General features: G+C 44.2%; 1 protein-coding gene across 3 annotated transcripts in view; it reads left to right on the forward strand.

Annotated features, from left to right (window-relative positions):
- Nucleotides 1-26,913, forward strand: part of ambra1a (autophagy/beclin-1 regulator 1a) — a 68,711-nt gene that overhangs the window by 35,887 nt on the left and 5,911 nt on the right. For 2 of the 3 annotated variants that reach the window (XM_030766134.1, XM_030766136.1), the window contains exons 13-17: nt 6,415-6,603; nt 8,002-8,156; nt 12,619-12,758; nt 18,278-18,382; nt 18,734-18,924. In XM_030766134.1, the coding sequence (XP_030621994.1) occupies nt 6,415-6,603; nt 8,002-8,156; nt 12,619-12,758; nt 18,278-18,382; nt 18,734-18,924 (780 nt within the window). The remainder of the gene's footprint in view (nt 1-6,414; nt 6,604-8,001; nt 8,157-12,618; nt 12,759-18,277; nt 18,383-18,733; nt 18,925-26,913) is intronic. The other variant, XM_030766135.1, reaches the window with a different exon arrangement.

The raw sequence follows: 26,913 nt of genomic DNA on the forward strand, positions 1-26,913 counted from the left end.
ACTGTTTGAATCTCGGCTGTGATACAGCTCCCATGTCCGACTTCACACGTCTGAAACGTGACTAGCATGTGAGAGGGAGACCTAAGAGAATATGTGGATAATTCCAAGTTCCTTTGTTGTAGTGTTACTTTTTTTTTTAAACCCATCCTGTGCTGTATGACCATGTTTTGGTATGACTAGATTGAATTTGTGTATTAGAATAAGTGTGTTAGAATTTGATTCCTTTCCTGGTGCTGACTTTGCCTCTGAAGGACAGAGAAAGAGAGAGTATCTGGTGCTCTGGCTGTGGACACTAGCATTACAGATGGTCCTTACACCTCACTACAGCTACTCTCCTTCCCCATGTGCCAAAGCCTGGGCTCTCCTCTGGCCTTGTCAGTCTCAAGTACTTCACATTGAGAGTGTACTTGTGTCTTTGACAGTAATCGCAAACAGTTTGTCAGAGGCAGACGAGACAGTTTGAGATCAGTTTGTGGTTGGTGGATTGGTGGTTACAGTCTGGTGGTCCACTATAGTTGATGTTGATGGCACTCCTGTGATGAATGTCCCAGAGGCAGATGTATGTGGCAAGCTTGAATTGATTTGACATTCATATTTTAAAACTACAGTTGAAAGACAGCAGTAATGGAGACAGTGCTGTCAGATGGCGTGGAGTGCAGGGATGTGATTTGTGTCCAGAGATGATGGGAGCTGGGCTGGCCGCGGCCTCCGTTTGGACTGCACGTAATGAAGGCCGTGTTTGGTGCTTGGGTTTTGGCACGTCTTTAAAACAGCAGTCCCAGTGAGACCAGATACGACTATAACTTAATCTGCCTGTTGCTTTTCTCTACTCTTTAAAAAGCCTCCCCTCCACCATCCAGCTTAATGAGCTGTGAGAGCAGTGGGTTGACACAGCATTGTTGACAAAGAGGTCTAGAGCCTCTACAAATCCAGTCCACGATGCAGTTTTCTTTTCTTTCTTTCGTTCTTTTTTTTTTCTGTTAAAGAGAACCACTAATCAAACAGTTATGCACAGGCTAAGTCTCTGTTTAATTTAAAGCCGTCTACTTTCTATGCTTTCTCTCAGAGCCCCATCCACTTGCTGCTGGGGAGTTCTATACCCGGTGACGTTGGCAGAGAGTGAGACTGGGAATGAATGAGTTTGAGACTGAAGGAGAGTATGAGGGAGAGAGGGATGTAGGACTCTGTGCTGCTGTTAGTGGAGGAGGCAGGGCCGGTGGAGCTGAGCTGGACAACAAATCACGATCACAGTGTGTCATGCATAGATAGTACTGGAGTGGAGTGGGTGGAAATGCAGGCTTCAGCAGGATGTTAACGCTGACACTGAGCAGAGTAAAGACCGCTCTTCTCATATGGACATAATGAACCCAGAATACACACACTGAAGCCTTTCTACCCGAAACAGTGCATTAAATGTGCTTTTATCACAAATCATGTTCGTGATCATATTCTAAACATATCTTGAGCATAGGATTTGAACATGCGACATGATGTTCCATTTTGATAATAGCTACAGCATACATTAGACAGTTCAGCTCAGCCACAATGAAGAATTATAAAATGGTATTCAGCCTTCCCACTACAGAACAAATGACCAGTTTGTATCATGGAATCATTGCAGCTTTGGTAATTATTCATTCAGGACCATGTAGCTCAGTACCATGAAGCTGGTCACGCTACGATGGAAAACAAGTTTTGTATCACAGTTTTTCAGTAATTTTTTTTTCCTGAAATAAATATGCTTAGGAAGTGGGGGGTTTTTTTTCAGTGTATTTTTTTCAGTTTTTTTTCTGTTTTGTGCTGTGTTTGTGTTGTGGGTAGTGATATTGTCGATGCCAGCGTTTGTCTGGAGTGAATATGAACTGTGGTTTTGAAATGGTAATTGAAGGGAAGATTCCAGCAGCGTGGAGCTAAATGGAGATTGCCAAAATAGTTAAGGTTGGAGGTAAAGTTGGAGGGAGGAAAAAGAAAAAGAAAGCTTTCCTCCTAATAAGCTATCTGCCTCTTCCAGCTCGTCTTCTTTGTGCGCACACACACGCACACACGGTATCCATATCATCAAAAACATTTCTGTACAGGTTTTGCTCAAAGCAAACAGATTCCCGTATGGACTCTTCCTGGCTATACATTGTTATATCTCAGTAGCAAACCGTCCCCTGTTTCTACAAACAAGCTGTCTGTCTGCACGGCGTAGGTCAGCCTGGGCTGGCTGGCGCTCTCTCTCTCTCTCTCTCTCTCTCTCTCACCTCATCAGTGGTTTCTGACAGGTTTCTGTGAAGCTGAAGGTATTGTTCAGCAAACAGCACTTGTTTCCAAGCATGTTGTTTCATTATGTAATTTTTAGCGGCTATAGTGTGAGAGAATTCTGTGACTTGCCTTACATGGCTTTGAGGAGGCTTGTGCTAGTCATCTTCACTTTGACTGAGGTAACCACTGTATGAGGGGAACTCTTGCAAAAGTTCATGGGTAATTGGTTGTGCTAGTGTCGAGAGATAACGGGCAGAGATTTAAAAAAAAAAAGTTTTTTCTTTAAATAAGTTCTCTGCAATTTGCGTTCTTCACCACCAGTCTTGCGTGACCATGGCTCAGCGTGACTGGTCTGGCGTGACTAGACTGAGTATGTGAAGTGGGTTATTGGAATTTGTTTCTTTTTCATCCCCTGATTGAGAGTTTGGTTTTTGGTTTATCTCACTTAATGTGAACCCCAGGATCTGAGGAGGCCATCCATCCATCAGTGTGGATCCAGTCCCGCCCAAGCGCAGACAGGTCTCTGTGGTCGTGTTACTGTGTTGCTCTTACAGCTGTAATGCAGAGGCGTGCTTTGGACTGTCTCTGACAGTCATTGAAAACAGCTGCTCAGGAATGATTGACATTGTGGTGGGTGGGTGTGTGGGTGTGCGTGTTTAAACCTCTTGGATTTGATAAAAGATGTTGAAAATCAGGTACTCTATTGTATTTAATGCAAATGAATTGGTATGTTATGACTAAATGAATTTGCCATATGCAGATGACTGCCTGCTTGTGAAATATGGTGTAGATATTTATCTTTAGGTGGGAGTATCATGAAGGAGTGGAACATTCAAATTTATTTCATGAATATTTAATCTGTTCAATGCACTGCAGGTTTGGCACCAACTTGACCTGTATGATTTATTTTGGTTAAAGTTTCCAGCAATGTTTCATGGTTGTTGAAGTCTTTCACCGTCATGGTGATAAAAAAAACTTTCTTAAATCTAGTGGTGTTTCCTCTGTTTCTTTTACATTGTTTCTCCTGAATGTGAGGCTGGTGGGCTTTCGAACATTAATGCGGACGTCTGTAAAGGGTCTCCTGTCCCTACCACGTGTCTGTGAACTCCTGTGCAGTAATGGAGACAGTGCTGTCAGATGGCGTGGAGTGCAGGGATGTGATTTGTGTCCAGAGATGATGGGAGCTGGGCTGGCCGCGGCCTCCGTTTGGACTGCACGTAATGAAGGCCGTGTTTGGTGCTTGGGTTTTGGCACGTCTTTAAAACAGCAGTCCCAGTGAGACCAGATACGACTATAACTTAATCTGCCTGTTGCTTTTCTCTACTCTTTAAAATGCCTCCCCTCCACCATCCAGCTTAATGAGCTGTGAGAGCAGTGGGTTGACAAAGATGACATCACATCCTTGGCTTTTTCCAACCGGTCTAGAAAAAATGCCGGGGAATGTTTCATACTGACCGTAATTCCTGATGGCAATTTGCATTGCAAATGTGTCTTAGGAAGAAATAAGCATTGCAACCACTTGTGTCCAAGGATACGTCACAGGGAGGTTTGTTCTCTAATCTGCCACGGAGCTCTGTAAGTCCTGACCTTTGAGCAGCGTTGGCTGGGCTCTGGCTCTTGCTGAGAGGCGGCTTTAATCCACTCATTTTCCACTCAACCACAGTGTCCATAACGACGGAGAGAAAGGAAGAGAGGGAGCAAAGAGCATTCTTGTTTTCTTCTCTTTATGTTCATCACTCGACTAGAGAGTGTGCACAGAACACATCTCCGTTTAAACTTTTCTGGTTTTCTAAGTCTAGGATCTCAGAGTCTTGCCCTCTCTCTCTGCACTGAGCTTTCCGTTCTTTAGAATTGAGCGATTTTTCAGCTGAGTGAGAAGGGGCCTGACGTGTGCTGCAGGGGTGTGTTTTGGAATGATTGAGTCTGACACACACTGAGTTTGACAGAGTGAGTTTAAGAATGAGTGATTTTGAGAAAGTTTGGGAATCGGAGTGTGACTGGAGACACAACGCTGCTGTTTGTCGTTAAAGGAGCCAGAACCAGTTTGACCTGAGCATACCACTGCATACTTGAACTGGGTAATAATAATAATAATAATAATAATAATAATAATAATACCATGGTTTGGCATGGTGTCAGCCTTGGTGGATACGTGTTGTTTGTGGTGTTTTTGTCGATGGCAGCATGTATCTGGAGTAAATATGAACTGTGGTTGTGAAATTGTAATTGAACAGACGGTTCTGTCGATGTTAAGCTAAATGGAGATGCCTGAACAGTTAAGGTTTAAAGTAAACCGGTTGGAAAGAAAAGCTTTCATCCAAATATGCCATCTGTCTCTTCCAGTAAATGTTTGTGCATCAGTGGAAAAACATACACACACACACACACTTTTCGTACATCTTCACAAATATTTCTGTACAGGTTTCCATGAAAGAAAACACAGTTCCATATGGCCCTTTCTCCTTGGCCATATTGTCTTTCAGCTCAATAGCGATCATTCTTCTAACCCCCCCCCCCCCCCCCCCCCCAAACCTCCACCTCCACCTCCACCCCCTGCTCCATACCCAGACTCGTTAAGCTGTTCATTTACCTCCTACAGCAGATGGATTGGTTTGATAAAGACATCTCACAGGGAAGTCCAGGCCTCTGCCCCTTCAGGCCTCTGGACAAAGAGCTGCCCTAAATCACTCTTTTACTTCATTATCACAGGCCTGTGTAAATCTGCTCTGCATGCAGGCCTGACCTGCCCCCCCCTCTCTCACACCCTTACTCTCACTAACTTACCCTCACCCCCTCACCCTCTGGCTCAGCCCTGACTTAGCGCCCCCTGCTGGCTGGCCTTGCTAGGCCTGATGCACTGCCTGTGGACCTCAGTCATATGTGGCTTCTTCACAAGGCCTGTTCAGTGGAGATTGCTCTCACTGTTAGTGTTGGACACCTTCACGGAACACACCTGCACCTTGTCCTCATTTCACTGTCGCTCAGGTGAAGGAAGTGACCTCAGACAAGAGGATAATGCCCTTCAGTCAGTTTATAGCCTATGTCAGAGCTGCTCTGATGGAGCTGAGGGCAATATTTCCAGTTAACTCATTTAATGTTTTAGTGCTTCTTTCTTCATCCGCGTATTGATATCCACCGATCTTGGCGTGTCCAGTAAGCCCTAATGCATGTTGCTGTGTATTTTGTCTTGCCTTTCAACTGCAGAGCTGTCTTCAGAGGCGTGGTGCGCATTGGTTATGTTTCTCTCGTTCCACTGCCTTCCATGAAGAATGACTTAATCATGCTTCTAATTATTCGCTTTGCCTGGGAAACTGTTGAGGATTATGTTAAGCGCTGACTGGAAAATTAAAACAGAAGTCTAATTTAATTTCGGGGAGAGCGTGCCATTTCTTACAGACAATACATTTCCATTTTGCTGTTGTCCACATTCTTTTGAGTGCTGTTTCACAGTGACTGTGGTGAACATCCCACGGCCATCTGCACTATAGCGCACTGCAATTAACAGCACAGAGACAGACGGCTGGCTGCTGCAGTACTTCCATGCTCTGTTTTCATCTGTTTTCACCAAAAACTTAAACTTAAGGAGAGAGTGAGTGTGTGTGTGTGTGTGTGTGTGTGTGTGTGTGTGTGTGTGTCAGTCAGAATGGTTTATCATAACTCCAGTTGGCCAGTTTTGTATTGTGGCTATATTTAGACATGTTAGACTGTTATAGAGTTGTGGAGTTATGTTAAATTGTCAGTTTGCATATGGAGTACATTCTGCTCAAGCTGTGAAATGTCTCACACATGCAAAAAAAGAAAAAAAAAACTTGCTTGCATGGTTTCCACAGAGAATTTCCGTAAGTCACAATAGCTCATTTATAAAGTAATTATGATTAATAGACAATATTCATTCATCCTTTTTATCACTGTTCTTTAATTTAAGAGGAAATGAGTTGGTCCTTGTCACAGGTAACTGACTGATAACAGCCTATTGTGTTAAACACTGTAAACTAATGTCATTAAAAAACCCTTACAAGCGAATGCTTGAGTGTCTCATCACACATTAGTCCTTTAAGCTCTGTTTAGTTTGTCTTTGCTTTGGTGGAAAAAATCCTGAGGAACATGGAAAAAGTGGACGACCATCTGAAATCAACATGTTTCCCCCCTGTGTCTTTGCCCCTACAGCGTCTGTAAATGTGCTGGTGCCCAACTGTAAGATATACAACGACGCCAGCTGTGACATCTCCGCCGACGGGCAGCTGTTGGCCGTCTTCATTCCCAGCAGCCAGCGGGGTTTTCCAGACGAGGGCATTCTGGCCGTCTACTCGCTAGCTCCGCACAACCTGGGTGAGATGCTCTACACCAAGAGATTCGGTAAGTTTCATCCGTCTGGAGCAGATCACAGCCCAGCTCAGCATCAGTCTGTGGGATACGCGCGGTACATGCAACGTTCTTCATTAATTTCATTAATCAAATTGGTCAGTGAACAGCATGACTGGATAGAAATTGTGCTTTGAATGTCAGTGGCTTTATTCGAACTTAGACTCGTGATATTAATGAGCTTGTGAGTGATGGTGTTGCCTGTTAATGACCCGGCTCTGAAATGCTGTCTGGAGACGCACTGACTGTGTTAAACAGCAGTAGCTAGCAAGGCCCATGTTTTCTTAATGAAACCAGGACAAAAAGCTGCTGGAAACACCTTCTCTGAGGCCATTCTGCATAGACAAACACACCCTGGTTTCAGAACATACATGAAACCATTCCTCAGCAGCTTAAGGTATCAGGAAATCTAGTGTTCTGTTTCGTTTGAAGCAAAAGTCTTTGTGCATGTTGAAGCAGGCGTGGCGTATTTAACTGTTGCTGTCATCATAGGTCTTATGCTTACTTGATACTAACTTGAAAAGCTTGGAGAAAAGGAAGCTCTGATCTTTGACAGTGATTTGTTTTACCATAGATGTTGGTTTGCTCAGAAGGTGTATCGGCTGTGTGCCTAGCATACACTAGTGGTAGTGTCCAGTGTGTTTGTGTAGTCTGTAAGAGTAACGTGAGGACTGTTTGTTATTAGAATAGTCACTGTATTGAATTCTTTAATTAGCCCACTGTTTGACTCTGATACATTCCTTTGCTGAGGGGACTAAATTAAGTTTTCTTGTTTCATTGAGAAAAAAAAAACCTCTTGTTTATGTTTGGAACTCAACCAACCTGTTATTGGAAAGCAATAATGTAGAAGGATGAAACCAAGGTTTGTGGCAAATTGAAGTAATCAGAAATACCCCTTGTTCTGTCAGCCCTGTACCTCAGAAAGACATAAAAGAGTAATTTAGTGACTGCTCATGACATTTACGGAGAGAGGAGTACTTAGAACAGTCACCATGCTGCTGACATACTGTACTTCACACAGGTTAAGTGACACTGCAAAAAGCCTTCAGCTCTTACTGTTTACTTGAAGATTTTACATGTGTTTAACATTTGCTTTGGTTTCCACTGGACAGTCATCGCTGCAGCTCAGCGTGGTCCGAGGAGATGACTGCGGTTTCCTGAGCTCTCCGGCCTTTGTTTGTAAATTCAGGGCTTTGATTAATGCCAGGTCGGGAACAGTTTACCAAGCTTCGTCACATTTGGCTACTGTTTAAACTGGACGGTAAACAGCGGAAATGTGGACAGATGGACCATACGCCGATGAACTGCGGCGTTGGGAAATGCTGTCGTGTTTGTTTGCTCTGTGAGTGTTTGCCGATTGGCTGACGTTCCCGTTCGTGCCCCTCCCCTCAGGTCCGAACGCCATCTCTGTAAGTCTTTCTCCGATGGGCCGGTACGTGATGGTGGGGCTGGCCTCACGTCGCATCCTGCTGCATCATATCACTGATCACATGGTCGCCCAAGTCTTCCGCCTGCAGCAGCCCCACGGAGGAGAGACTTCCATGAGGGTGAGTGCCTTGTCAGAATCTTTGCATTGTCACAACCTGTCATCAGCCTGTGATGTGTTCAAAAACCCATTCAGCTCACTCGACCCACACCTCCTGACAGGAGACGATAAGCTTCTCGTGTGTGTGTGTGTGTGTGCCTCTTGCCCTTCACTGATGAGAACTGCAGAGGACAGAAAACACTCACAGGACACTGAACCACTGTGGACGTGACCGTTCAAGTCGCCCTGCTCAGAGTGGCAATGTGTGTATTATTGTTAGTGCACAGTGCCAGTCATCACTGCACTACTTAAATTTGTTACCAAGGAGATGGAAAAGTCCCTCATCAGAAAAATATAGATGACTTGAGCCGCAAGGGGATCTCTGATTTCTCATGAGCTTTGAGCAACAGTTTCATCTCTCTCTGATGCAGAAATGCTGTTAACGGGGGGGGGGGGGGGGGGGGGGGGGGGGAGCAGTAATAATCTATGCTTTAGGACGTAGACTGAGCCTTCGTGTATACGTCATCTTATCGCTCCACTTCACTTCTCTTTGCAACAGCACGGTCTGCAAGAATTGCACTGTCTGTCTGAGGCTGCCGTAGTGTTGTCTCTCCCTTTGTTCTGTTTGGCTGCTGATGATGCGGTAACTTTTTACACTATGATTACTGACCTATAGATGCCATAGTGGAGTAACCTATGTGTGACCGAATCTGTCTCGCTTCCACAGTTTTCTGAGGCTGGAATTACCTTTCAGAGACCATAGTACAGCACTCAGAGTGGAGGCTAAAAGAGGGGCGGGGGGGGCTCGTGTACTGGGTTAGGCCTTTGAGTGGGAGTCTGACCTAGATACAGAGAGAGAGAGAGAGAGAGAACAATTTACTTGAAAAGAGTCAGAGGCACAAACAAAAGGTGCCCCTGGGGTCCTCTCTCTATTTTCATAAGCTGTCTTCTCTATGGGATTTCCATCTGAAGCATGGATTTATTTAGCTGCGCCGTGCCATGGAAGGGCTAATTTTACCCCCGGTTCACTGCTGTGTGTTCGCCCCTCCCTCTCTCATCTGTTTCATCCGACTGACAATTCTGATCAACACAGTTGAAACCGATAATCTGTTTTTCGTGTTGGGGATGTTGTTTCTGGAGCTGGAGAGCCAAACAACGGTAATTATATTGAGAAATTTAAAACTCAACAATAGCAACGTTAAAAAGAAGCCACACAATAGAACATTTCTTCAGCTTTTCAGCTCTCAACTCTGAAATCCCAGAGTGTTAGTACAGTAAATCTTCTTTGTCATGTTTGACAGTATGTCGTGTTTTTTTTGTTTTGTTTTTTTTTTAAATGAGTCATTACAGTTTCACAGTAATTGTCCGAGGGCGTCTGCTCTGTCAGAAAATCCTACCCCCGAGAAACCCTCTGAGTTTCCAGGTTTGTTCATTGAGACACTTAGGTACAGGTTAGATTCTATGGCACAGGTGAGACTCACCTCTGGAGCAGTGCTAGATCCAGTGTCTCTCACTCAGGACAGGTCAGGAGAGGCCTGTCAGGCTTCAGGTTTCAACCTACAGCTTTCCAGTTACTGGGAGACCAGTTCCCATACTGTCACCTTTCCCCGACAAGTAAAGAATACTGTGCTGGGAATGCATGCCATATTATTGGGGGGGGGGTTTGTTTGTTTGTTTGTTTGTTTTCAAAGAGACACTCTGGTTGCCCAGCAGAAGCTGAAGCTTTTGGAACTGACTAGAAGCTTCCTTTTGCCAGCATACTCTTCACTAAATCCAAATTTACATATCCCCTCATTTCAAACAAACAGGCGCCTTTCTTTGACAGTCATATTATGTTATGTAAGTTAATAAAGCTTTCATTTTGTTTCCAGAGGATTCAAACAAATTTTCACCCATGTTCAGCACACTGAAATTAAGTGTGTAAAGAGTGAGGCATTTGCCACAGGCCACACACACACACACACATATGACCAGAATGAGAACTTTGCAGATAAATCAATATTTTGACAGGGGCCTCATTATCAAATCCCCTGTGGATTTTTACATAAGCCTGTTATGAGAAATATAGGAACAAACTGCATATTAACAGTGGCATTAGCAATTCTATGCACCCTCTCAAGCTTCCTGAGTTCACCCGTAACCATGGCAACGATGCAGCAGCTCCGTGCATCTGTCACACTGAAGGCTTGTATCTGGCGTCTGCTTTTAAAGGGCTGTTTATTATTTTTTGTGTGATATTTTCACTGTTATCATTAATGGTTGCCTTTGATACATTATTGCCATTAGGTACCTCTGAACAATGAGAACTATCTCTCACACACACACACACACACACTCACAGAGTGCATAGTGCTCAGCTAATGGCTACACTCTGGTCTTTGTAAACAACACTTAATATGATTTTTCTTTATCTTTTTTCTTTTTCGGACATTGTCTTTTATGTGCCTTTTATCGTGGCCTCATTTGAGTGAATTTGATGTGAAAGAATTTTCATATGTAATATTTTAGTGTAAGTTAAGTTATAGTACTAAGATTTTTCTGTAATTGTCTTGGAGCCAGAATGCATCTTTTTACTTCTAAATTCAAATTCTTAAACTATGTATCATGTGTATCTGCTTCCCTCCCTTTGGCTATCTGTGCAATATAATTTGGTCAGTAATACAGCTAAGAGGTCATGTGCTGAAGAGCATATGGATAAGTGTGTGAGTGTGTGGATTTAGTCCCAGAGAAAGTGTCAGCTGTTCCTCTCAGTGGCCTTACCTGCAGGCTGAAGATTACCTCATACTCTCATCTCTAACCGTGGCTGATCAGAGTTTAAGATCACTCCTGTTCAGAACAGTCACAACAACAATGGTGCCTATAGATACTTCAGAGCTGAATGCGTGCGTGCGCCTGTGCGTGTTGCGTCTGTGTGCGTGTGCGTGTGCGTGTAGCAGGCAGAGTTAGCGCGCATGCTGCCGTGGGAGAGGGTGACACAGTTTTTGGAGAAGATGTCACACTAATGCTTGGGACAAAAACATCCCCACTATCTGCTGCACCCAGACACACTCACACACGCACCCATCCTCCCCCAAAAGGCTGCCTTTGAGCTGCCAACCTTGGCAGCTTTTATCCTTGTCCTAAATTTCCTGTCTCTCTCTCACTCATCTACAGATGAATGAGAAGACTGCTTTCCCCTTCTCTTCGCTTCTTGGCGAGACAAGCGCCTGCCCTGTTTTTTTTTTTTTTTTCCTTAGCCATAGAACCGACAGACAAGGAGAGAGAGACCACACACACACACAGTCACAGAGAGAGAGAGAGGACTAAGAATGAGTATGATGCTGTCAGTCAGTCTGGGTGGTTGCCATGGTATCAGGTGTGACATAGCTGAATGGTTGGCAGGAGGGGATTGGGTTGTCTGAACAGGTGATCGTTCAAAGCTTTGGGATCAACAGGTCCCTTGGGGTCAACCCCCCCAACCCCCACCCGTCTACACCCCCCCCCCCCCCCCCCCCCCTCACCATATCTGCTGTGCCTCTATCTCTCAGCCAGATCAACACATCTCAAGCCAGTGAAAAACACACTAGCATTCACCATTCACCAGTGCAAAACTACTGTATTTGGCTGTCTCTTCAAGATGATGATTCACAGCATTGTTCAGCAAAACTGAGTTTAAGTCCCTCCAGCCAGCAGCGCTGGAAAGGGGGAAAAAAGTGAGAAATGTCAGCTTTGATACTACGGGTTTCTGGACACATGTTATTGAAATTGTCTGCTGTAAGTTAATGATGCTGGTACACTGACACTGGACCAGAGGATTAAAATAATGTTCCACCATCGTCTGAAGACTCATGGCCTTAGTCAAACCCTACGGATATTTTTCCTCCGCTCTCCCCTGCTCTGACCAAAGCGTGGAAAAAAAAAAATGTTCCCAGGTAGAATTAGGAAACAGTCACTCATTTGTGCTCTGTTGTGCCCTTGTTAGCTTCTGTTAAAGTCATGTCCTCTTCCTTTTGTCTCTATTTTTCTCTCCCTCTCTGTCTCTGTCCTGCGCCCCCAATCCTTGCCACATTTTCATAATTTCATTTTGCCTTTGAACACACCCGGCTGTCCACACCAGGAGATGTTTAATTGCACTGTTTCTCTGAGCTGGCATAGCATCTAATGAATCTGCAGCTCTAATGAGGTTTCTGGGTCACATTACATATTATACACACGATGATAAGGTTGTCAGACTAAGTTATATTTCAAGTCTAGTTAATAAGTGACATCGAATCTCAACTGCTGATTCTGCCCTGTACTTACGACTTGCAAAAACTCAGTGGTAGGTTTCTGCTTTCAGGGGCTCTTATACCAGATGCAGTGTAGTGTCAGAGATATAGTTTTGACAAAAGAACTGTTGAGTTGTTGGATGTATTCTTGTCTCTCACACACAATCTGTATTTAATGTCATGCTTAGGCACAGTGTGCTTCTGACCTGGTACCATGTGTTGTGTTTTGATCTGTAGCGTGTTTTTGACGTGGTCTATCCCATGGCTCCGGATCAGCGCAGACACGTCAGCATCAACTCGGCCCGCTGGCTTCCCGAACCGGGCCTAGGACTGGCATACGGAACCAATAAAGGAGACCTGGTCATCTGTAGACCTGTGTAAGTCTCACCAGATTGGTTCTACACCTTTACCATGACCCTGTGGCATTCTGGGAAGTTCCTGCCACTTGAAGATCAGTTGTTGTCTTTTTAATCATGTTTTTAATCGTCTGGTATACATAAAAATGTATGTTTCTTACGCTGTTTTTTCCTTCATTATGTTTTTACTTGTTTTCAGCTCTATCTAAAAGCAATTTTTGTTTTATTTCCTGTATTTTTATGTTTATTTTTCTTTTTTGTTATGGCAGTGGGAGGTAGCATTTTACCAATTTTAACGGTTGTCTCTGTTTCACAACCTTAGGCCATAGCATTGGAAATATTTCATAAATATGACTGTGTTTGTCATAATCATCCTTGAGGTTTTTGTTTAGAGCGTAACATTTCCTCCTCTCTCGCCATAAACAAAACAACGCAGTAATAAGGATGTGATACCCCACAGCCAAAACCAATACACCTGCAAAGCACCCCAGCCAGCCCTCAGTGTGACACACACACACATACACACACACACAAAGTCAGCACAGACAGACAGACACACACACACACAAGTGAGCACAGCCAGAAAGACACACACAATCACGCACAAACTCTCTAACTCAGCATAGACAGACGCACACACATGTATGTAACTAAAGAGTGAATGTAATCAAGAGCAGTGGTCTCCAGCTGTCTCTTCTCATTGCAATCACAGATTACATATGCACATGTCAGGACAACATTAATGAGGTGGGAAAAAAGAAGGTCTCGTGGTTCCTGGCAGCTCATCACAACTCAGTAGATGAAGTTACTAACAAGCTCTCTGTGGGAGACCCCCGAGAGCTTTATGTCTGTCTCCCTACCCCTGAGGCAGCTGCGTACACATGACTCACGTCACCCACGTGTGGAACAGGATAATGCCTGGCACTTAGATTTGTGCCCAAACCTTTCAGCCCACCTTTTAATCGCTCTCTCTCACACTGTCTCTCTCTCTCTGAAAAGAGCGCTCCATACAAACACTGAGAGCCTTCATGTCTTTAGGAAACACAGCTTTAGTCTCTCTGTCTTTAGGAAACACAGCTTCAGTCTCTGTCCTGTCTGTAGGAAACACAGCTTCAGTCTCTCTGTCTGTAGGGAACACAGCTTCAGTCTCTCTGTCTGTAGGAAACACAGCTTCAGTCTCTCTGTCTGTAGGGAACACAGCTTCAGTCTCTGTCCTGTCTGTAGGGAACACAGCTTCAGTCTCTGTCCTGTCTGTAGGGAACACAGCTTCAGTCTCTCTGTCTGTAGGGAACACAGCTTCAGTCTCTGTCCTGTCTGTAGGGAACACAGCTTCAGTCTCTGTCCTGTCTGTAGGAAATACAGTTTTAGTCTCTGTCTGTAGGAAACACAGCTTTGGTCTGTAGGCAACACAGATAGATCCTCTGTCTGTGGGGCACAGCTATAGAGTGTTTCTGTCTGTATTCAGAGGGCGCTGCTGACATTGCAGTCAGAAAGCAGAGAGGACTAGTGACAGTTTTCTGTATCTCCTGGGCTGTTGCACTCATGGGCAAAATGTATTCATTTGAAGGGCATTCCAAACAGCTTTAAAGTGATGTGCTTTTCAGTGACAACAAACTGTTGGCCCAAGGTTTCTGCTGAGGCGTGTGGAGTTTTTGGGTTTCGTTTGATTTGTGTTATAGATTTACCATGGCTTGTGTGGTGATCGTGAAAGTGTCTGAGTTTGGTTACATGCCTTGATCATATGACAGGTAAGCACAGCCAGTGCTGATTGCCTATGACTATTATTGTGTCATGACTTGACTATAAAGTGCCTTGACTGGCTGATGGACGATATGAAAAGGACTGCTAACGGTGGTTTTCTTTATTTAGTTCATTTTTTTCTTTTTCTTTATCATAGGCCAATTTAAGGCTGGTTTTTGTTCCTCTATCTTTGCATCCCTCCGTGTGGATTGTCCCATCTCTGTGGAATATTCCTGTGGTTCTTGTGATCAGCTTAAGTCCTAACCGTGTGATTAGCAGTTTGATCTGACTTAGAGCTAGAAACATGACTCTTTGGTGTGATCTCTTTGCCATCCTAATGCTGAGTGTCTGTGTGCTCCAGCAACTTTCTCTGTTGTCTTGAGACTCTCGGTTAGGTTTTTGGTTGTCTGTTTGTTTTGCCCTCGATAGTGAGATGGAGTTTCCTGACACACAGGGCTGTGGAGAGGGGAGGGCTGGTTTCCTTCGCTGGCGGCTGTGGAATACATGTAGTCGGTCGTTTTCAGCTTGGCTTCCTATGGTTAAAGGATGCGGATATCCAGTGGGGACGGGTGGAGTGGGGTGTGTGTGTGTGCCCGCAGTAGATGTACTTGTTAGTAGTTGTAGTAGTTGTTCTCAGATATACACAGCTGATGTTGGAGGGCTCAGGTTAATGACAGTCTGAGTTGAGACACATTCAAAGGCCTTCACTCATAGCACAGACATGATACAGCCAATTCAATGGAAGAACGAACAGCTTATAAAGTTAAAGGTTATTGTGTCTGTGTGTGGTTATTCTGTTTATTATTTTGGATTCACTTCTGAAATTACACTAAGAATAATGGTGTTCAATCACATTTGACTCGACATCTAGATTATTTGGTATGATCATCTCAGAAAACCTTGGCTGAGATGTGTGAATGCAGTAGAAGCCTGAGCACTGTGTTTTTACAGTGATGCCTAGAGTTGCTCCACCTGTCACATCTGAGTGAAACTGTCCTCATCTGAAATCTCTGCAGATTTACATGCATGTTTAATGACCAGCCAGGTAACGATGTTTAATTACTGAATGACTATTAGCCAGATGACATTCAGCACCGATTACTGCTAATGCATTCTAATGGGCAGAAATTGATTCATTTGAATCCGCGCTGGTGCTTGTAAATGGCTTCGGCCAAAACCTCTACCAGCCGCTCTGGTCCCATGCTGCAAGTCCTCCAGTTACAGACAATTACACTGTAGCTGCTGCTCATCTTCAGCGGCCTGTCAAATATGCCGCCCCCCGTGTTTTTAATGTGTTTCATCAGAAATGAGCTTTTTCATCTGAAATGGGGGAGGAGGGAGGGGCTACACCTGCGAATAGGGAAACTTTTGACAGAGCCCAGAGCTGGGCTGCATTAAAGGTTCTGTCGTGGGGTCAGCTGTCCCCAGACTGGAGAATGGATTCAGAGAGAATCTCATCAGTTAGGCTCTCACAGTCTAAAGACAGATGGAGAGTTCATCCCACCATTTACTGTGTTCTCTTTCTCACCATTTATACTCTCTCTCTCTACCTCTCTTCCTCTGTCCCTCCCTCTCTCTCTCATTCTCTCTCTCTACCTCTCTCTTTCTGCCGCCCCCCCCCCCTCACCCCCCCCCTCTCTCTATTCCTTCTCTCTCTCTCTCTCATATATTTTATCATAAAGAGCATTCCTCCCATGGAAGCAGCATTGATGTTCTTCCAGGGCCCATCATAATCCTGGGAAAACAAACAGATGATCACCCAGTTTGTCACATTGAAAATGACCCCATCTTCATTAGCATTAAGTAGTGCTGATGGTTATTTAAGTTTACAGTATATGGCAGCTGTTTGGCGTTGCTTGTCCAAGTGCTCAGTCATGTTTGTAGTGTGGATCAGTCCATCCTTAGCATGGAAGAGAAAGCGACCTGCTGCTGTTATCTTACATCATCCTCCGTAGCATGCATGCTGCCTATAAACCACACACATCCTCCGTAGCATGCATGCTGCCTATAAACCACACACATCCTCCGTAGCATGCATGCTGCCTATAAACCACACACATCCTCTGTGACATGCATGCTGCCTATAAACCGCACACATCCTCTGTAGCATGCATGCTACAGAGGATGTGTGCGGTTTATAGGCAGCATGGAAGAGAAAGCGACCTGCTGCTGTTATCTTACATCATCCTCTGTAGCATGCATGCTGCCTTTAAACCACACACATCCTCTGTAGCATGCATGCTGCCTATAAACCACAGACATCCTCTGTAGCATGCATGCTGCCTTTAAACCACACACATGAACATCTCTTGTGGTTGCTATTTTCCCACTATTGAAATTGGAGCCAGAGATGTTCACACCTGCTACTTCAGTAACCAGTTTGCTCTGGTCATTTTGTAAAGCATCAGTCCCCATGGCCACCCACCTTCACCCTTTCCTTGATCTTATGTTTCCCAAATTCCTCCTTTCACACCAAATTCCTCTTTTCAGAAGGTGAACAAGTCAGAATGCAGAGACAATGGAAAATCACTAGAAGCTACACTCGTCAAAGATGTGGGACTTTGATTACATCTTCAGTACATTTGAGCATATTACTTAACACATTTGCAAGCTAGTGTCACCTTATTTAAAATCAAAACCCACACTCTCAATTTCACTTTTCCTACTCTTCATTTCCTCTGTCTCTAGCACTGTGTTGTGAGTATGTGTGTGTGTCTGAAGTCAGATTAGTGGAATGTGAGACTGGACCTGTCCCTGGAGGATGAATGCTTACACATGCCGTTGTGCTGCTTACACAGCTGAGGCTTGCTCTGCCTCAGTTACCCACTGCTTTAGGTCTCTCTGGAATTCCTACGTTTGATTTGAGCAGAGGCAAATTGGGGTACATTAATTTGTTTAAAAAGTTTGCTTAAAAAATGTCTGCCTCTTATTATAGCTTCAGCTTTCATAGGAGTGCGTAGTTTTGGTAAAATGTCTGCTTTGCAGCTTCACAGTTTCAATAATACAGAGACCTGAGTGGTGCGTTTATCCACAGAGAGTGAGCTGAAGCAAACCTGTAGCTCCTGTAATGCCAGGCCAGTGGGCTGCCTGTAGAGGACTGCATGTCGGTACTCTGTGCTATAAAGAGTCTGTGCCGTTCTAGTGTAGTTAAAAACCTTGTCTTTTTTCCCCTCCTCTGATTTACCTGACGGCAAGCCCACAGAGAGGCGTCAGAGCTGTGAGGTTCCATGGGGAGAGAGTCTGTGTCGACTTACAGCTCCTGCAGCCGTGTACAGGAAACGCCGCTGTCAGATCCATGCAAATGAGCCATAGTGCTTCATTGTGTTCGTCCGTAGGGAACGGAGCAGGTTTCACAGAGAGCCCGGCATGCAAGGACTCAGCAGGCGAGGAAAAGCGCTTTGCTCTGACAGGACCAAAACACAAACAGCTCTACAGTGGGGACTCCACTGTCATTTACATATAAACACTTTGCCCACAGGACCAAGGGCAATCTGTCTATTCTGATCCATACGGTCGGTAGTTTTCGCTCTCTGACTGCTTCTGTGCTGTCATGCGTCCTTACATGAATGCAGAGCCCGAGATCATAAGCATGAAGTTCACTATAGAGTTGATTAAGGTTTTTTCCCTCAGTGCGGAGTGAAACAGAGCAGGAATTCCTCCAGTCATTAATAAGAAAGTTTGAACAATATCTTCAGATGAAGCCCAGTCTTTCATACCACTTCCCACTTGGAAATGTATTTCACTGCTGACTTATATAGTAATGTGTGTATGTGTATGTGTATGTGTTTGTGTGTGTACAGAGATGCCCAACTGGATGGTGACTCTCCCTCTGAGCATACAGAACCCATGTTTGCCATGAACAACAGCGGGGCCAGCAGCAGCAGCAGGACTGGAGAGAGACCAGGGTGAGAGTGCTACTATGTGCTTGCTTTTCCCAATGTGTTAGACATTGGGAAAACCCTCCCTGGTTTTATGTCATGTATGTGGGAGTGTGTGGGAGTATAAGCAATGTGTCCTGAATCTTCAATCAAAATGTGTCATTGTAGTTATTTTTGAATTCTCAACCACTGTGTTCCACTTCAAACCCGCTCTCTCTCTCTCTCATATACATGCAACACACACACACGCTCAGGCACACTTCCAGTAGCTATACCTGTTCTTACATACCAACAGTGCTCATGTTTTTGAACTGTTTCTTGGTTTTTCTTTGTTGAATAATTCTGAATTCTGTGGTTTGGGAATATCTAATGGAGCAGCAGGACTGGCTGGAGGTCAGACAGAGACATGGGCCTGATGAATGCGATTGGCCTGCAGCCACGACATCCCGCCCCCTCCGTGACATCACAGGGCACGCAGACACCCGTGCTGCAGCTGCAGAATGCAGAGACGCAGACAGAGAGAGACCTCCAGGAGCCCAGCACTTTCCTTAGCTCACAAAGCACAGAAGGTAAATAAAGACACCCCCCCCACATTACTCAGGGTAACTGTGATGATATGGCGGAGGTACAAGTTTAGAAAGTTACTGACCTACTGAGAGATATTTACACATTCCCTCATTACCACGCTGGCAGTGCCAGGTAAAACGGATATTAGCTCTTATATTGGTCTTTAACTTTTTAAATTAGTTTTCATATCTGCTTCCTCTTCATTGTGAGTCATGCACAGAGTCCCTTTTTGATTTATATGGTGGTGGTGGTGTTGCCGGGAGATGAAATGGCCAATCAGCTCACATTAGCCCTCTGCAGCTCTTTGATTGACTCCGGAATCCGAGAATCTCATCGCTACTTTATCTGCCGTTACTCTTTGAAAGACTCCATGATAAATGGATTTTATCCAAAAGACGTCAACATCAGCTCTCTGTAATAGCCCTCTCATTACAATTTGCTCAATCCCCTGGTCGCGCCATTGGTCGCATGGAGTTCATCAGAGCCGAAATAGGGGCTCCCGTGGTTCCATTTGCTGTCCATCAGCCATTAATGCTAATGTGACATCTTCGAAGACTTGAAGCTGTTTTGGGCCGTCTCTCAGCTCCCTCACAAACACCTGCGGGAGCTCATCATGGCAGCCAGACAGGTCATTTTTTCTTCTTCTTCTCCTTCTTTTTCTGAAAGACATTCATTTGTTCACCGCTGCGTCTTGACTTCTAATGCGCTGGAGAGGAAACTAAAAAAGAAAAAAAAAAAAAAGCACCCAGTGAGTGGATATATGTGTAACCCAACCCCTCTGACTTGATACTCCTGCACCTTTATTGCAAAACGCGTGTCATAGTCCATTCCTGTCTCCGTGGCCCCTCATTACAGGAGCCCACAGCGCTGAACAGGTGCAGCCCGGTCCCACTTCCCGTCGTGTCACGTCTTTTATTGGCCTTATTTTTCATCTGCTCCCGGGGTAACCGAAACCTCAGCTCTGAACCCGCTAAAGGCACGTGTAGTGTGTGAAGCGCGTGTGCACGTGTAGTGTAGTAATTGGTTTTTCTGTTACAGCAAGTCTTCGGTGCTCTGTAAGGCTCAGAGCGTCTGACTGAGAGGAACTATAGATATGAGCACAGAGTCCTGCTGCATACCAGACACAGCACAGAGAGAAATGAAAAGAGAGAGAGAGGGAAAAAAAAGAGATTAGCAAACGAATGTAATTTAGGACTTACCCACAGAAGTCAAGATATGTTGTTTTGTGGTGTTTTGTTTTGATTTCATTGAAAGGTTATGGAGGAACTGAACAGAAATCTGTTTGGCTTACCTGATTGATGTCCGTTCTCTCCAGTGGTCATATTCATGAATGTCTAGAAGTTTCAATGGGAGTTGAAAAGTACTTAACTGGCTCATAATTAACAGATTCTATTTTTGATCAATAGATTCTTATGTGGGCCAAAAATGTACAATCACGTGTTGGCAAATTCCAGAATAATTCGGTCATGCACTGCACAGCAGTGAGGGCTCTGCTGTTGCAGTTGAAGCCGTAAACTTAAAATTCACTGAGAAAGAACTAACCTTATAACTGCCTGGAACATGACAGTTATGTCTTGCTTGAAACCCTCTATAAAAAGGATGGACTTTATTTCCTTAATATCCCTTGAAGTCTACATGATTGTTATAAAATTTGATTTTATACTATCTTAATTAAGTTGTGATTGGCTAATTGTACTCAGTGTCCCTGAGTTCATTAACTATGTATGCATTATGCATTTTCTCATTGGGTGTTTTCTCTTTTTTTGGGGGGGGGGGGGGGGGGTTATATTTTTTGAGTGCAATTGAATTAACATGAACCTGTTTCCATGGTTACTGTAACCATGACACCGAGCCTTTTTTGCGAGTGGTTGCGTGGTGTGGTTGAGGTCAATGGTCAGATCTGTGGTTAGAGGCTTGGTATCTCATGGACAGATTTGCATCATCTCAGTTCATCACAAGCACCAGTGGCTGTTAGGTGGAGTGGCATAAACAGTTTATTGACGAAAGCTAGGATCCCTAACCTCTCAGCGAGGTACATGCCCAATGGGCAGAAGTCCTTCGCTGGCGAGGCTGGCTTTGTGGATGAAGGTTAGGGAATGTAGCCTGTGGAAACCACTGTCTGTACAAACACCAAGTAAAACACTCAGAATTAGCCCTTTCCCATCTCGCTCTTACGTAATTATCCTGATGCAAAGCTGGCTCTGGTCCTGATCGCTTTCCTCAGATTCATTGCCTTGCATGCAGTGGGGTGGAAGGCATAAATTCAGCAGCACATCCACCGCTGCTCTCACCATGCCTGGAGTACTGCTGCTTCTGCCACTGCTGCTGCTGGAGCCTGTGGCATACTCCTCCATGCTGTTCTGCACAGATACGTGGGTAGATACCTTCACATGCACAGTTCAGTCTGAACCAAAACCCTTCAGGACATAACCGTGCCATTTACAATTTTTACCCTTCTTGTTCTCTGACAAAAGCAGGCTTTGAAATGTAGAACCTCGTATTAACATTCTTGTTTAAAAAAAAAGAAAGAAAATAAAGAAAGAAAAAAAAAAAAGCTGAAATGTGAGCAAAGCTAAAAGAGAAAATAAAATCAAATGGATTGGAATGTTTCTCAGATGCGTGGATATTTGGATGATCTTGGTTTACATTGTTTAGGGCGAAGTGTGTGATCCCATGCTGCCATCTCACACCCACACAGGATGATGCAAACGCTCAAATTTTCCACCAGAAATTCGGCAACCTTGTGATCTGCAGGCACGACTCCTCTCTCAGCCGAGTACCTCATGGCTGTATCTGATTGTTTCTGATTTATTTTGTTTGTTTGTTTGTTTGCTTGTTCCATTTTGAGGTTGCTATTTTGTTCTTTGGTTTTATTTTTTCCAGGCAAGATTGTCTCTAGCCCAAATAAAAAAAAAAAAAAAAAAAAAAAGAAAAAACCCTCAACTGGCCCCTATCCATCAATAATAATTTTACAGTTACTCGAAGGGCATGTTCACTTCAGCGCGGTCAAGTCATTTGCCACCACAGCAGTGTTATTATTAAGTCAAATGATTATTTCCTTCTTGATGAGAGGGGCAGGCAAAGGATGCCCTCCCCCTCGCCCAGGGAGGTGGCACTAGAGGATTGGGGGCAGTTGTAGCCTTCACCCAGCTCCCGGTAGATTGATTGATTGTGTGCATTTGTGGAGACTCGGGGGCAGGGTAATGAGGCAGCCACACGGCCCCTTCCAGTTGAAACTGATTTAATGGCCATGTCTGTACGCTGCTCTGTGATGGTGTAAAAGAGCAGATTCCTCCCCATGGATGTTTGTCTCTATTAGGAACAGTATCAGAGATCCATTTAGGCCTCTCTCTGAGCGTCAGGCAATCAGGCAGTGTGGGTGAGACTTCTCATAAGTAAAGCGAAAACCCAGGTTAACTTAACTGAGCCGTATTTTCCTGTCCCTTCAGGACTAATTCCCGTGAAAATGGCACCTTCAGCAAACACCTTCCAGATGAACTCGCGTGAATGGATTCCCAGGAGAATCATTCTTTTGGCGGTCTGGCATTGGTGCTTTGTAGTTTTACCTCCGGTGCAGGTATTTTATCATTCCCGACCGTTTGAGCAGTAGATGACGTTGGACGTCAGTCAAATGTCACTGATCAGGGCTTTGAAAGACAGCTGCTCATCTGACCTTTTCCTTGGTTTTCCCTGACATTTAGCAAGTTTAATTCCTTTTAATAGCTAGCCCTTAGCTAGGCAATTTTTTTCTGATCTGCCATTGGTCGAGCACATCTAAAAGGTCAAAGGACCCTTCTCTCTCTCGCTCTCTCGCTCTCTCTCCCCCTGCCCAGCTCTTGCTGTGGAACACCAAAGAAAACATCCTGTCACATTCCAATTCGAGCAGGTTGACATTTATATCCGGTTATGTTGTTCATGAACTTAGCGGAAAAGCGTTCCCAGAGTGTGTCCATGGGTTCCCTATGCAGGGACACTGTGCCTCAGCCTCACTCTACCATCGATTACCAGCTTCTTGTTTTTTATCGCTCCGCAAACACTGCTATTGACAGTGGTGTTGTAAGGGTTAGAGCGGGACTCAAAGAGAATTTGCTCTAATCTCTTCAGCACAAAAACAGAAGGTCTAAATGTTCAGCAAACAGGCAAAACCCTGCTTTCTGCCTTCTGTCAACAACTGTTCCTCATAAGAGCATATCTAAAACCGTGTCTTTTCCAAAAGAGTCCAGCGTGTGAGAATGAATGTGTGAGGAAACAGAAATGCTCTCCCGTTGTGCTTAAAGAGAGAAAGGGTCTTTGCTGCTCCAGGGACATTTTTATGAAACTGTAGTTGCAGTAGTGTACACAAGTGGCAGTAAAGTGTCTCATTTCCAACGCTAAAGTAATGGCATTTCTGCCCTGATTTGGTCATTTTGTGGTGTGGATGCGTCCTGCTTCGGGCGTCACTAATCTGGAGAGAGCAGTAGTGACAAAGCTGCTCTGCAGTAAATAGCCACCACACAGTACGACATTCAGAGATGTCAGTGTTGTTCATGTAGCCTCTTATTTAACCTGCAGCAGGCTCAAGTCTTGTCAAGTTTAACCTGATAAATTCCAATCCATCACTGCTTCAAGCAGCTCCCTGCTGGAGTTGATCACCTCTTTTTCCACATGGATTCACACTTTGCCAGCTCCATCGGTGTGCGGCGCAAAAACAGGTTCTGTCTAGTAATGTACTCTCATAAACCAGATGACAGTGGTTTAGAGTGTTTATGGAGATGTTATGTCCGCTTCTGTTTAGGGCTGCTTGATTATGGCAAAAGATTGTTCAACACAACTGCTCATTGACTTTGAAAACATCATGCATTTATTGAACTTTTCAAAACAACTTGTCTTTTTAACAGTGGACTTTCTTGAACTTTAAACATAATTCAAGTGAAAAACAAATAAAAAGTTAAATGTAAAAAAAAAATGAGTAATAAATAACACGTGTGTATATATATACATACATACACATTTAAATAAATAATATAAAAATAATAAATAAAAGTAAATTAGATCAAAATAAATAAGATCAACTATGCTGTAATGTCAGTGCACTTCCACAACCAACTGAAAACTACTAAACATATATTCAACATTTTGGTAAACTATATTCAACCTATTCCAGTCAGTAACTCAGTCCAGGGAAATTAAAGGCTGGCCCACTTTCATGGTACTGAACTAACGTAAAGTAAATGTTGAACTACAATTTAAGACAAAATACAAATGATTTAGGCCAACATGGCAGATGCTGGTAGGCCTGCTACTCTCATTTTGGTAATGTAATCTCTTAAAGGCTTTTGGCAAGAAACACCAGCCTGTTTGCATGGCCTGGTTTCAAGATGAGCGCAGGCAGGTGACAGTATTTCCACTTGTGCTGAAGACCCTCTCTGAAGAGGAACTTGCCCCTGGGATGCACAGATACTGCCTTGCCAGGTTGGAGAGCCATGGGTAGAGCCTCCAGGATTTCCTCCACCACTCCAGTGGGTCCTCTTCAGCATCCAGTGTCCGTGCCTGGAGGTAGGACTGTAGCTCAAGAGCTATAGCCTGGTCCTGTTGCAGAGCGGGTCCTGCATCATTTCCTTCTTCAGTGACTTTGAAGAAGCTGCCCCGGGGCCTTCTTCTTCTTCTTCTTCTTCTTCTTCTTCTTCTTTGGTGCAGCAGCATCCTCTATGTTGTCAGAATCCTACTCACCTATGGCCAAGTGGAGTCTACGCCCGAAGCACTGGAGCCTCATCCATCCATTGACATCAACCGCCAGTTTTATGTTTGAGGCATTGTCCGTAGTGATACAGGCAAGCTTGTCCTCCTTTAAGCCCCATGCAGCCATTGCTTCCCTCAGTCCATGGGCGATGTTTTGCCCCGTGTGGTCTTCAGGAAAAAAAATGCCGTTGAGAGACACTTCGTCTTAAAATTAAAATCGGCATCGACATAATGAATGGTAAGACTGATGGAAGGCTCCATGGTGCGGCGCCACCATATGTTTGTTGTGGTGGCAAAGTATTCAGCTGTAGACACATCATTTGCAGCTTCCTCACAGCATTTATTATACAGGGCAGGCAGTGCAACTCCGGTGACATGGTGACACGATTGCATCACGTAACGCTCATCCAAAGTGTTTACCAGTTTCTTGAATCCCTGATTGCTGGCAGTGCTAATTGGGTACGTCTTTTGTTAGGAACAATGTGATGCCATCTGTTATTTCTTTATGTCTTTAAGAGCTGGATGGGTAAGCATTTGCATTATAAAGAGTGTCCTTAATCGATGTTGCGGTGGAAGAAATCGAGAGGGCTTTACTTTTCTCTGTTTTTTGGCTCATTTATTGTTTGGTCATAGACCACTTCGTCATTGAATTTCAGATGATTAAACGAATTGGTCGTATTGCCTTGTGGTGCAGACACCACTGTGTAACAAATCTTGCAGAGTATTTGTTGTTCTTCCTTGTCGGACTCCTTGAAACCAAAGTGTTTCCAAACAGCTGAATTGGTTTTACCTTTCTTGCTGACCAGAGGCTCTCCTTCCGTCATCTTGGCTCAAGCTGAACTAAACGTGCCACAGCCTGGCTGAGAGTGACTTTGGGCTTTTAGGGAGGTGCAAAAGTGCACCGCTGTAAGGGAAAGAAGTACTGGATTTATTACACAAGACAAAACGAGAGCATCATTGTGAAACGGAATGCAGCACAGTAATCGTTATATCTCGAGTATCTTGTTTTCATAATTGTTGGAAGCCAAAATTTTAATTGAAGATAAAATGCAATCAATCGCGCAGCCCTGTTTCTGTTTACACTAAGACACGTAGCCAGCGTTATTACACACAGCAGCTCACGTTGGTTGCCCCGTGGGAGGTCACAGGCCTTTGGAGACCAAGTTCCTTCAAGTTAAGTTCCTTTCTCACGGGCATATGGACAGTGATTGGGGTTCAGACCCACAGCCCTCTGGTTCTAATGCCTGCTTACCTCACCTCACGTCAAGCCGTACAACTCCAAAGTTTGTCTTTTCATGCTGATGTATCGTAAGTGAATTGTAGAATCTTACAAAAAGGAAATTTGTCAGAGTAGTAGACGGTTTGGTTCCCTAATGAAATTCAAACTTGCTCTGGGTTCTGGTGTAATTTGAGAGTGAAAAAAAAAAAAACCTCTTCAGTTTGACTTTAACTTGTACTTTAAATGGAAAGATCTCAAGTCATTAAACCGTAACATCTTCTAATGAAGACAGTCAAAGACAAATTCAGTTACCGCTGCTGCCACAATCTCTATGTTTTAAATTTCCTCTTTGCAGTTTCCATTCCAGAGAAAATCTGACTGCACATATTGGCTAAATCGCAATTTCTCTTGGTGCCAGTTTTGTATAAAAATTAGTTTTGTAGATTGAATTTGATGTCATCGTTGCAGCGCTACTCCAGCAACTCTCATTTTCTTTCCCTCAATCTCATTTTCTCACAAGCTGTTTATCTCTATCTCTCTCATGCAAAAGGAAAAAAAAAACAAAACAAATAGAAGCTACACAAAAAAAGAGTTGTTGGTCATGAAGATAAATAAATGCTCTCTCGATTATGTTTGGGTTTTTTTCTCTCCTTCGTTCATATGGCCAATTTGTTCCTTTCCTAAGCCTCTGGGTACAGCAATTGCACGGTGGGCAGAAATTGTATTTGCTGATGGAGCTTGTGGCAGAGGCCCCAATCAGCAGTGGGGTTTGCACAGTACAAGGCCACCTAGCAGATTGTTGGTGTCGGTTATGGCTAATTGCCCCAAGTGGTTTGTAATTGGTACGTGCGTTGATTTGGGCATGTAATGATAACCTTGTGAATGTGCAACCGCGCTACTTCAGATGGAAAAGAGGAGAGGGCTGCTTTCACACATATTCAAGGTTAGATGAGGACACATCCTTACATTTTTTTTTTCCCCTCCCTCTCTCAATCCTCATTCCAAGAGGAGGGAGATTAGTGAACGGAGCTGCCAGCGAGTGAAGGACAGTAAT

This window comes from Chanos chanos, chromosome 2, assembly GCF_902362185.1.
Source record: "Chanos chanos chromosome 2, fChaCha1.1, whole genome shotgun sequence".
NCBI classification, from domain to species: Eukaryota; Metazoa; Chordata; class Actinopteri; order Gonorynchiformes; family Chanidae; genus Chanos; species Chanos chanos.